Source organism: Lepidochelys olivacea, assembly GCF_965140295.1.
Source record: "Lepidochelys olivacea isolate rLepOli2 genome assembly, chromosome: 7".
In the NCBI taxonomy this organism is placed as follows: Eukaryota; Metazoa; Chordata; order Testudines; family Cheloniidae; genus Lepidochelys; species Lepidochelys olivacea.
In genome coordinates, this window is record NC_140417.1 from 124,888,204 (window position 1) to 124,900,561 (window position 12,358).

The 12,358-nt window shown below is 40.0% G+C and overlaps 1 protein-coding gene across 5 annotated transcripts in view; it reads left to right on the forward strand.

Moving 5' to 3' along the window:
• The window catches only part of LCOR (ligand dependent nuclear receptor corepressor), a 109,168-nt gene that overhangs the window by 36,855 nt on the left and 59,955 nt on the right, over nucleotides 1–12,358 (forward strand). For 3 of the 5 annotated variants that reach the window (XM_084635298.1, XM_084635297.1, XM_084635302.1), the window contains exons 3-5: nucleotides 8,658–8,764; nucleotides 11,161–11,226; nucleotides 11,638–11,717. In XM_084635298.1, the coding sequence (XP_084491424.1) occupies nucleotides 8,658–8,764; nucleotides 11,161–11,226; nucleotides 11,638–11,717 (253 nt within the window). The remainder of the gene's footprint in view (nucleotides 1–8,657; nucleotides 8,765–11,160; nucleotides 11,227–11,637; nucleotides 11,718–12,358) is intronic. The other 2 variants (XM_084635299.1, XM_084635303.1) reach the window with 1 other exon arrangement.

The window sequence follows — 12,358 nt, forward strand, 5'->3', positions numbered from 1 at the left end:
TGCAAAATAACTGAAAAAAGAGGAAGGCAGAACAGAAGAATGTTGCCCAATGCTCTGAGTCATAAAAAATGGAAACAGTGACCACTGTAGTATGATTGGTGGGGTGGAAAAAAACAGTTACCCTGTCAGAAGGGGACTTGTTCCTAAAAGAGACCTACTGTTTGGGTGTTTTGATACTAAGTGAGGGGGGCCATATAAGTATGTAGATCATTTTAATAGACTCAGCCCTGAGCTTCACCAGCCTCTCTGTTTCACCAGCACCGCATTGTGTTGAGATATTGCACCAAAAGCAAGAGAGTGAATGGACTTTTCAAAGATCTACATCAGTTCCTAGAGGCCCATCACATTTTATCCGATGGACACCATGAGAACTATTCTGTAGACCAAGGGATGTGGAAGAATTAGGTAGGGTTCTCCATTACATGGAACCACACACCTTCCTAACAAGATCTCAAAAACACCTACCTTCCATATCCTCTATAGCAAGGGGAAACACAGCTGAACAATAAACTGAGTAAGCCAGCAACAGATCCCCTCCACCCTTAGCAAAGAAATTCAGATGGCCAAAGATATATCTCTTGGTATCCAAAACAAAAGCCCCGTCACTGATCAAGAGATTATTCTAACAGGCTCACAGAGTGATATCCCATATGGGAGCCAAAGTGAGATGATAAAAGTTCCTGTGTTTGAGGATTTTCTTATTCAAAGTGAAACAAGCCAAATTCCTGAAGCTTCAGTTAGGCATATTTCTCTGAATTTCTGTGTGGAATTTGGTTTCAATCAGGAAGGATAATATTCAAGGCAAAAACACTTTTGTTATGATTGGCAATACAAGGCCAATGAAAAAAGAAGAATAAAATCATCCTATGTTCATATTGAAACTATTGAATTTCTCAAATATTTGTTCTGAGCATTTTGTATTAATTAAAACTTTCATTTTCATTTCAAGGCCAGTTGGTTGAATCAGGTCAAGATAATAAGATGAGTGGAATAAGCTTGAGTCAGTCTGTGTTCAATGAAATTAACCTTAAAGTTTAGAGAGCCAATTCTGTATCTGTTTGCATGCAAAAACAAAAGAACACATGAATTTTCCAGGCAGAAAGGCCTACTCAGCTTAGCTCCTAGATGCTCCTTGCATAACAGTGGCCAACAGCACACCAATGGAAGATGCCCCTGGAGGGAGCTTCAGCTATTTTATATAGGAAGTATGAAGAGATTACTGGCTTGTCTACATGATGGAGTAATGTGCACATGTGGAGGTGTGATTTTTAAAATGCACTGATGTGTTGCACATTAATCAGTCCATGCAGACCTTACTGGTGCTCACTAAAGGTATATTAAAGTACACTAGAGAACCTTGAGAGCACACCAGCATGATCTACATGAACCTGTTAATTTGGAACACCCCTGTAGTGCACATTACCCCACTGTATAGGCAAGCCCTATGACAGCGCTACAGGTGGTTTGAATGTTCTGATTGTGTATTTACATTCCTTAACATGTTTTGGATGTCTTAAACTTAACCCCAACTGTGAATTTCCTGGATTTATAATGCTGTTTTGAGATAATTATAACATCTCTGTAATATAGTTTACCTTAAATTACCAATATGTACTTTCAAACTTAACTCCACTTTAATATAGTTTTTATTTGGGAATTTTATACTAGCACCTCAGACATGTGCTGTGTTTCTTGGATCTCACACAGATGCAGTACATAGCCTTGTGTTCCTGCTCTTGCCAAAGGGCAGTTCCAGTCTGTGTTTAGTCATGCACCCAAATTCAGCTTAGCCACACGTTAGTTTGGAAATGGAATCATTAGCAATGGTGTGGTCTTCTAGAGTTATCGAAGATATTTAGCTACTTGTCAAAAATTCACTAGCAAAATGGCATTTGGAACAATGTAGATATTGCTTTCACAAGGTGTGTGTCAAACACTCTAGAATATCTTTTGATTAGGTTCTGTCTCGGATGGAAAGTAGTCATGCTGAAGAAGCATGTTTCTATAAAAGCAAGCATTGTAGGAAATTGTAAACCAGGCTTCAATTCCTCTTGCCAACACATAGTTTCTTGTTGGTGGCTTTCGAGGATGATCTAGGTTTTCTAGTGCATCTAAGGTTGTATTTTGTGAGTTCTGGCCAGCCCTGCTTCCCCTCCCCCCCTTAAATCTTCTGTATAGTGTCTGCAAAAAGAAAAGGAGGACTTGTGGCACCTTAGAGACTAACCAATTTATTAGAGCATAAGCTTTCGTGAGCTACAGCTCACTTCCTCAGATGCATATCGTGGAAACTGCAGCAGGCTTTATATATACACAGAGAATATGAAACAATACCTATTCCCACCTCACTGTCCTGCTGGTAATAGCTTATCTAAAGTGATTTCCAGCACAAATCCAGGTTTTCTCACCCTCCACCCCCCCACACAAATTCACTCTCCTGCTGGTGATAGCCCATCCAAAGTGACAACTCTTTACACAATGTGCATGACAATCAAGCTGGGCTATTTCCTGCATAAATCCAGGTTCTCACATCCCCCCCACCCCCATACACACACAAACTCACTCTCCTGCTGGTAATAGCTCATCCAAACTGACCACTCTTCAAGTTAAAATCCAAGTTAAACCAGAACATCTGGGGGGGGGGGGGTAGGAAAAAACAAGAGGAAACAGGCTACCTTGCATAATGACTTAGCCACTCCAAGTCTCTATTTAAGCCTAAATTAATAGTATCCAATTTGCAAATGAATTCCAATTCAGCAGTTTCTCGCTGGAGTCTGGATTTGAAGTTTTTTTGTTTTAAGATAGCGACCTTCATGTCTGTGATCGCGTGACCAGAGAGATTGAAGTGTTCTCCGACTGGTTTATGAATGTTATAATTCTTGACATCTGATTTGTGTCCATTTATTCTTTTACGTAGAGACTGTCCAGTTTGACCAATGTACATGGCAGAGGGGCGTTGCTGGCACATGATGGCATATATCACATTGGTGGATGTGCAGGTATACGAGCCTCTGATAGTGTGGCTGATGTGATTAGGCCCTGTGATGGTGTCCCCTGAATAGATATGTGGGCACAATTGGCAACGGGTTTTGTTGCAAGGATAAGTTCCTGGGTTAGTGGTTCTGTTGTGTGGTATGTGGTTGTTGGTGAGTATTTGCTTCAGGTTGCGGGGCTGTCTGTAGGCAAGGACTGGCCTGTCTCCCAAGATTTGTGAGAGTGTTGGGTCATCCTTTAGGATAGGTTGTAGATCCTTAATAATGCGTTGGAGGGGTTTTAGTTGGGGGCTGAAGGTGACGGCTAGTGGCGTTCTGTTATTTTCTTTGTTAGGCCTGTCCTGTAGTAGGTAACTTCTGGGAACTCTTCTGGCTCTATCAATCTGTTTCTTTACTTCTGCAGGTGGGTATTGTAGTTGTAAGAAAGCTTGACAGAGATCTTGTAGGTGTTTGTCTCTGTCTGAGGGGTTGGAGCAAATGCGGTTGTATCGCAGAGCTTGGCTGTAGACGATGGATCGTATAGTGTCTGTCTGCCTGGTTTCTTGTTAGGTGAAAGTGAGCTTCCTGACAGCCTGTTAGGATCTCAGAATGTGGGTGCTTTATTTGCAGAACCTCAGCTTTCACCTGTATAATACAATACTAAAAATCAAACCCCACTTTCCTTTCAAAGTTTAATACACATTTTTTGTTTTTTTTAAATAAACCAACAACCTTGCCCCAAGATGGAATGACCTATTTAAAGGTAAAAAGAGATTATTTACATGTAGTATATAGACAATTACAGAAAATCTTTCATTCTTTACCATCCTGTGGTCTTTGGGGTTGGTTTGAAGGAACAACTAAGAAGAAGGTCCCAAAGTCTGGTCGGTGGAGCATTGGCTGATGCTCAGAAGAAAGCTGGTTGGTCACATGGGGCCAGCTTGTCTTGGTTTCCAGTTGCTAAGGTGTGTTACAATAGATAAAATGTCACTTTCCTAATACTGCTTTTCCACGTAAACAATTGTTGCAAAGATGTTATGTCCTCATGAATGGAAGAGAAGGGTCACAAAGGAAGGGAAGGTGGTCAGTGAGACAATACCTCTATTAAAATGTGTCCATAATATTAAAAAGTTTGAGAAATCCTGATATAAAGCATCAGCAGCAAGGCAGATTAAAAAGAGAGGCAGCATATACAGGCAGACTGTCCTTCCCATCTCCACCCTCTCCAAACCCCTAGAATATTTAAGCTCAGTCAGCCAGAGCAATTGCCACTTCATGGAAAAGATGATGAGGTAACTGCCACTTTGACACAATCCTCGGATATTTTTTATTTCTATCAGGTTTTTGGTCTGGAGATAGCATGGAGACTACATGGTGTCCACTAGTGGTTGAGTCTCCTCTAGACAAAACTGTCCAGACTTAAAAATCTACCCACAATCTTCGATACCATTGGCTCCACCTCTGTGGTCAACCCTACTGAGGACTCTAGTGGAATGGATGAGTTCACACTGGATGGGATGTGTTTTCTACCTGGACAGGAAGGCTAGCTAAGTGGTTCGGGTGCTCGTCTGGGACTTAGGAGACTTGGGTTTGATTCCTTGCTCTGTCACAGGCTCCTGTAGTTACTTAGTTCCCCATCTGTCAGGTGTGGCTAGTAGTGCTTCCATTCCTCATGGACTGTTGGGAAGATAAATACGTTAGATTATGCGGTATTCAGATACTGTTGTAATGGGGGCAATATACGTTCCTAATATGTCTAGATTTTAGAGAGGTGTACTGGATAGTTGCCTATCCACTTTGAAAGCTGTCTTGGAGAGGATTCTGCCGGGGTTTTCTGTTGTGTATATTAGGCTGTTGGAGACATCGGGGGTTGCAGCGCTATTAGCACATGAGAGTACCTGGCTGTCACAGAATCATAGAAGTGTGAAACTGGAAGGGATCTCAATAGGTCATTAGTCCAGAGGTTCTTTTTCTTTCTGAAGCCCCCTCAATGTGCTATAAAAACTACGCCCCACCTGTTCCACAAAAACTGTTTTTGTGCATATAAAGGCCAGCACCAGCGTTGGGGGATAGCAAGCAGGGCAGTTGGCTCAGACCACATGCCACCAGGGCCCCACAAGTTAAGCTGCCCAGGCTTTGGCTTCAGGCCCAGGTGGTAGGGCTTGGGGCATTGGGCTTCAGCCTTGCATGGCAAGGCTTCGGCTTTCTGCCCTGAGCCCTAGTGAGTCTAACACCGGCCCTGTTTGGCAGACCCCTTGTAACCTGCTCATGGTCCCCCAGGGGGTCCCACACCCCTACCTGAGAACTGCTGATCTAGTCCATCCTCTACACTCAAGGCTGGGCTAAATAATAATTAGACTGTCCCTAACAAGTGTTTGTCTAACCTGTTCTTAAAACCTTCAATGACACAACCTCCCTAGGCAATTTATTCCAGTTCTTAACTACCCTGACAGCTAGGAAGTTTTTCCTAATGTCCCCAGCATTCCAAAATTTACTAAAATAATCAACATTAACAGTCCAGTGAGCTCCTCATACAGCTCTTTAAAAACTCTTACATCCAAGTTATCCATATGGACTGATTTAAAGCTGTCTTACTTTAGTAGTTGTTGTTTAACATCCTCCTTAGTTACTGTTGGACTGGAAATACAGCATAATCTGATATGAATACATCATCCTGCTTTTTCTTTTATATAGAACAGAAATAATTATTGAACACTTCTGTCTTTTTCTTTGTTATTATTGACAGTTCTACCATTTGCATATATTAATGAACTCCACACACACACACAAAATACTTTATAGCTGCTATCACTTCCCCTCTAAGCCAGGTTGGTATTTTAACCAGCACAACCTTCTTTCTTGATTGTGGCTTTCTGAGCATCTAGTAAAATGCTCTTAAAGAGTTCCCAATTACCATTCAGATCTTTCTCTTTAAATTCTTTCTCCCAGCTGAATTGGCTCATAATTGCTTTCAGTTTTGTGAAATTGGCCCTTTTTAAAGCACCAGTTATATATTTTACTAGTCTGGATTTATTCTGTTTGCACATCATACATGTGATCAAGTCACGATCATTTGTACCTAACCTGCCATTAATTTTTAGTTCTGTGATCAATTCTTCATCTGTCAAGATGAAGTGTAATATAAAATTCCCCCATCTTGGATGTAACACTTTTTGAATTAGGAAATTGTTATCTGTAATGGAATCTTGAGGGTGAGAGTGAACTGGTTGTAAAAGGAGGTGAAGTGCTTATACTTTCAGCAACTGTGGGGTTGGCAGAGTAAAGGTATGTATGTTAATGGGGTCTAGTGGGGCATTGTTGAAGGTGGGCAGAGTTAAGGTTACATGACCAACATTAACTGGTTTTCATGATTTTCAGAAGTTTGAATTTTGCTCAACTCCAACTCCAAGGGGATGGCATACCACCACACTACCTTAACTCTGCATTAACATTTTTTTTTTTTGTCATTGAATTACCTGATCTCTCCTTCCCCAACTCTTCCCACATGTTACGTTGTTTTATATTACAACCAGACCATTGAGTAGGCCCCTACATTAACCCAATATAAACAAAATATACTACTTTACAAAAATCCTGCAGAAAGTTTTAAAAATCAACTAAAACACACTTTTTGGGTTCTACCCAAAGTGCTTGTGTTTGTTTTTGTGCTCCCTTTAGTGGCGCTTCAGCGGTTGACCCAATACAATAATGATGGACTCTTCCCAAATGCCTGAGACAGAGGTTTAGGGTACCTGTAAATAAATTGTGGGTGCATTCCTATCATTGGGTCTTTTGTAATGTTTCGTTTTTAACTAAGGAATTATAATTCAGATTGGAACAAAGTTACTTTCTTAGATCAGTTTGATATGTACTGTTTCATTTAAAATGCCTAAGCTGTTACAGGCAAAAACTTGCTCAGCTAAGCAGCAAGATGTGTCTCGTTTACCTATGTTAAGCAGTGAAGTGAGACCCAAACCTTGCAATTATCATAGTCTTATCCATGGTACAAAATTAAGGAAAGTAACAGTTTTAAGAAGGCAGGTTATCTTGGTTGTTTGACTTGCATTGTTACTTCTGTCATAACTGTATGCATAATGCTCTACACATTAATTAAATGTGATGTCCTTGATCCATTGCCCAGTGTTTGCCTTAAAATAATCACAGGCTTCAATCCTGCAGCCTGAATGAGTGAATCCCTGTGCCCATGTAGAGCCGCATTTATTGACTTCAGTGGAAGTCCTTGTGGTTTGTACCGGTGTGAGAATGAGATCATAGGGCTGAAGTCTTAGTGATCTTGTTTGAACCTGGATTAGTGACAAACCTTGGGGAAGTAGGAGTAGGAGAGGACAAAGGGCCACAGCAAACAGTATGCAGTTTCTGAGTTTGGTGATGCTTTTCCCCTTTGAGGGGGGGGAGTTTACGGGCCTCACTAATATTTTTTTCATCATTAATATTTTAAGCAGCCTTATTATTGGTTAAGCACTGCAAATGTTGTTGGCTATTGGGTCTAAAAGAAGACCTGAGGTGCTTACACCCTAATTAGATCTTTTTCAAAGCTTGAAGTATTGAGCCACCATTTTTCTGCATATGGGTTAGGAAAACTGTTTGTAGCATCATGGCTCCATAATACCTCTTTGCCAGGTCATGTGTTTGGGGGGGGGAAGTGTCCATTCTCTTTTTACAGTTACCTAGATATAGAGGCAAAGGCACTCTGGTACTATGTGAGCATGAAAACCTGGATAATCAACCTGCTTTATTGAGCTCACTACTGTTAGTGGGTAAATGGCACATCCAGATTTTGAAGCCAACACTTCATGAAGGTGAACATAGTTGTGGAGAAGAGAATTCACACTCTTTTTCCAAGGCTGGGTTAATGGGTGGGCAGCTTGTTGGTGTACATTGGGCAGGGTCTCAGAGATGACTTGCAAAAATTTTTGTTTTAATTGGGATTTTTACCTATAGTTTCTTTATGATTGACAAAGAAGGCCTGACACGCATGTGGGTTTTTTTAACCTTACAAGCAAACATCAGGAAGGTCAATATGAAGTCTACTCTCCTCAGGTTTTGCTAGAAAGTTCTTGGAGGATGTGTTGTTAACTCTTGCACCTAAAGTAACATTTTTTTAGGTATTGAAGGAAATGGGTGTTAACAATATTTAAAACTTTTTAATAGTCTGAATATAGAAATGCATTCCCTTGTCAGTTGTTCCGGTTTGGAGGTTTTTGACTGCTTTACTAATTCTCCAGACACCATAGAGCCTTCTAGAGTGAACAAGATCTAACTACTAATGTGCAAGCAAAAAAAAATCCCCCCAAACCCCTAAAAACCCCCCAGCACTTTTGAGCATTATTAATGTATTATAAAGAATAAAAAGACAAATTCTGTTTGTTTTTCCCTGTCTTCCCTCTGCAGGTCACTTTTAACATTAGACAAAGCTTTAGACAGTATAGAAGCATAGATTCTGTGGAACAGTCTGGGAAATGTTAAAAACTGCAGAAACCCTCAGAAATCATGGGATCTTCATTCCCCTCCTTCTCCTCTCATTGTCTGTGATTTTCTGTGATTTTTCCACTGGCCCTGCTCTTTAGCTGCGGTGAACTATCAAATACTGAGGTAGAAGATGAAAATATACACACAAAGAATTTAACAAAGGCAGCCATGTTAATTTTTATTCCATTTGAAATGCAGGGAAAAAATCATCTTCCAAATGGAAAAGGACAAAATCGGTGGGAAAAGAAATGTTCTTTTCAAGCTTCTAAGAGCAGTGACAATGGAGAGAAAAAATACTATAAAAAGTAGGCAGTTCCTTTTTCAAAATTTTGTTTTTAGTATATTATGCATGATTCATTCTGCACAAATGCTTTTTTGAAATCCTAAGTGATTGAACATAACATGGCAAGTCTTACTCCACCTTTGCTATGTTGCACTCTGCATTTTTTTTGGTTCGGCTGCATGGTTGTTCTGCCAGGTCCTTAGTATAATTTTTGAATACATTCATTCTTCCCTTATTTGCCATTTTTAATGTCAAGCATTGCACATAAGATGTTCTGCCGTTGCTATGCAACTGCTAAATCCAATATTTAATATTAATAAAAACTGAGTGGCATTAACATCAGTAAGAACAGTGGGCTAGCGAACTATGATTGTACAATATCCAGACTGTAAAACTCGGCCGTGATTGCAATATGCTGTTGCATACATGACAAACTGTGGGGCATGAGTCATCGTCAGGCACTATTTTAAGAATGGTGAGTTTGAGTTAAATCTCTGTGCTCCATTGATTTTTTTTTTTTTTGAACAACAAAAACATGAAAAGATGTGAGGTTGATTGGCCATATTACTTTAGGGTTTATTTCATAAGTGAGTTGTATGGTCATTGTCCCATCAATCATAGTAAAGGGGTCAAAATTTGGAACGTAAGGGTCAATACCCTGATTCTTCTATTTTTCTTCTCTTAGGTAAGGTGGGTCGGCCCTTCCCCATTGTTTCTGCCACTTCTTGAAGCCTGAATTGGCTCTTTTGGAGGCAGTGCTGCTTGTCTGCTTGACAGAGTGCTGCTTGATGGGATCTTTTTTCTTTATCTCCTTAAATAATCCTTCCTCTGATGTTCTCTCCTCTCTTCCCTCTTCCTCTTCACGGTTGCCATTTTTTCACCTTGGCTCTCCTCCCCAGCTCTTCTAGCATTGAATATTCGCATCGGTCTCCGTGTTCATACTAGAGGTGCTACCGCCATTGAGATCATGCCTTGGCAGTACTTTTAGCATCTAAATGGCATCAAATGCTAGAAGTGCTTCCAACGTCTTAGATCTGATGTTGAAAGTTGTTAATGCTTCTAGTGTTGCACAAGAACTGTAGCTAGCATCAAATGGAGGAGTAGTGCTGTTCGTGGTCTCCACTGAGACCCCGACCGTGCTGTCCAAAGGATAAGACATGACATCAGGTCAGGATTCTGTACGCACAGGGAGCAGTGCTGCCTTCTGAAATAACTGCTCTTTTCCAATATTAAGCTTAGTTGCTGTAAATCAACTTGAATTCTAACCAGTTTAAAAACAAAACTTGAAAGTAGTTTCAGGCCTGAAACCCCCTGCCAGTTTCTGTGGTTTTACAACCACATTTTCTCCTCAGTTTCAAAAATGATTTTCTCTCTTCTATTGCTGTGTTTGAAAGACCCACACAAACAGGAGAAACTGATGAACTGACTGTACACAAAGTGCTATCAAATGCACAGAGTAACCATACTTAGAGAAATATTTCTTCTTTGATTTTTTTTCAGTTACAATCTTAGGTGTCACTTCTGGCAGCAGTAGGTAAAACATTTTCATACAGAAATAGGATTGAGTTGACTGTGTCTCCCTTTTTAAGACTGTCTTTGCCCTTTCAGTATTCACTCACTTTTAACTTGTCTTCTGGTCAATATTGGGTAGTTAATGCCTCTGAAGACTTTGCTGCTAGGTAGGATTTAGATTAATATTGACTTTATATAGTGGCACTAATTTAGGAGAGAGGGTTAATCTTTTTCTGAGGGAACTAAAATTGATTAGCACTTAAGAGAGGCATAGAACATTGCATGAGGGTAATTTGGACTATATATAAGATGTAGGCTGGTGACGCTGAATATATAATTATTTGAATTTGTTTCTTATGTGGTATAGGATTGCTGAAATTCTCTTCCTTTTCGGATTCCTCCTCCCCAAGAAGTTATGAGGGAGAAGTTTGAAAATTGACTCTAGCCTATGTTGAAATTCAGAATATTGAAATTTAGAACAAGGCACAGAATCATTTGTGATGAAGAGGCCAAAGGGCTTTTCACTGGGAAAATTATACATCCTTTGAAATTGAATTTTGATGCTTAAGGAATGAATATTTTGGGAAAGTGCCTTGAATTGAGAGGTACATTGTAGAAACTAAAACTTCACATTATCTTTCCAAAATCATTTCCATTCTGTCTAACATGGTTCTATATTGTAATCCAGTTATCTGTAAAAGTACTGTAATGAACCTGGACTCCAGGTTTTGTTATGATTTTTTTGGTAGTTCAGGCATTTCAACTGACCTATAGATCTTGGGAATACTAGGAGAAAACATGATCACGTTTGTTCTTGGAATAGATGAATACAGGACTGCTATTGTAAATATTCTGGTAGTGACGTCCTTAATCTGGAAAGCTAACAATTCTTTTCTTTGCTTTTAGGGTTTGAAAGTATTCTAGAAGGGCTGTTTGGACCTGGATTATTAAAAGATCTCTGTTTGTTTAAAGGTATTCAGTCTTTATTTTTGTGTCTTGTTCTGCATTTCTAACCACAGAAGCAATTTCAGCTCTGCCTCTAGAAAATGTGTGTTACCGTGGTGATTTGTGCTTTTTTCCCTCCCCCCAGGCAGTGCTCACAGTTAGTTTCATATTGGCTAAAATTACTAATGAATGTGCGTTCATCTTTATGTAGCTGGCAGTGTATTTGGCGTTGCTTAGAAAAAAACAGGTTCATTGTGCGTAGATCAATTGTATATAGTTTTGTAATATTCTGGGATTTAAACCATGTCAGAAACTAAATCTGCATCTGCAGAATCTAGGGAAGAATGTTGTGAAACAGGTATTTATTGGTTTGTCTTTTGGCACCAGTAAGTTGTGGTTTATGAATATGAAGTAATTTGCTATTCCTCTGATTTACAGACTGCGAGCCCGAAGGTGTTTCTGATTGGTCTTTTGATGAAAATTGTCTTTTCTGCTGCTTGCGAAGAGAAAAAGTGAAGGTAACAATGCAGATGTGTAAAGCTAGTAGGTTGTGCTTTTTTTCCACTTGTCCCAGTTATATAGAAATATAATTATGTAACTGGAGGAAGATCTGTCATTCCCCCTAACACTCCCCTTTCCCTCTTAAAATTTTTTTCCATTGGTAAACCTAATACAAGTTAATGGGCAAAGATTTCTCTCTTCTGTGTAACTTCTCTCTGTGTGTGGTGTATGTTGTTTGGTTTTTTGTTTATTTTTGTTTTAAAGGACTACCTGGAAAGAAAGTATGGATCACATGCTCCATTGTAAGCATTGCGGCTTGCACATCCTCACTGTAGTCAGTGACTGCCCTCCTCTGTGGCATGGAGATGCAGAGTCCTGGCATGCAGTCTTGTTCCATATCCTGGGACCTGTTTTTCCCTGAATAAAAGGGCTCATCTACATAATAGAGTTGTTTGCCACATTTGTAACCAAGTCACAGCCTGGATGTGGAGGAGCACAGTCTGTGTCCACACACAAGTTTTATAGCCAGACTGTACCCATGCTTGCAACAAGTGCTAGCACATGGTCACTGCCCAGTCCATGTGCAGAAATGTGGTTCTGTAATGTAGGCAGAAAGGCTTAACTGTCTCAGTGAAATCTGGCTAGCTGGTCCTCTGCT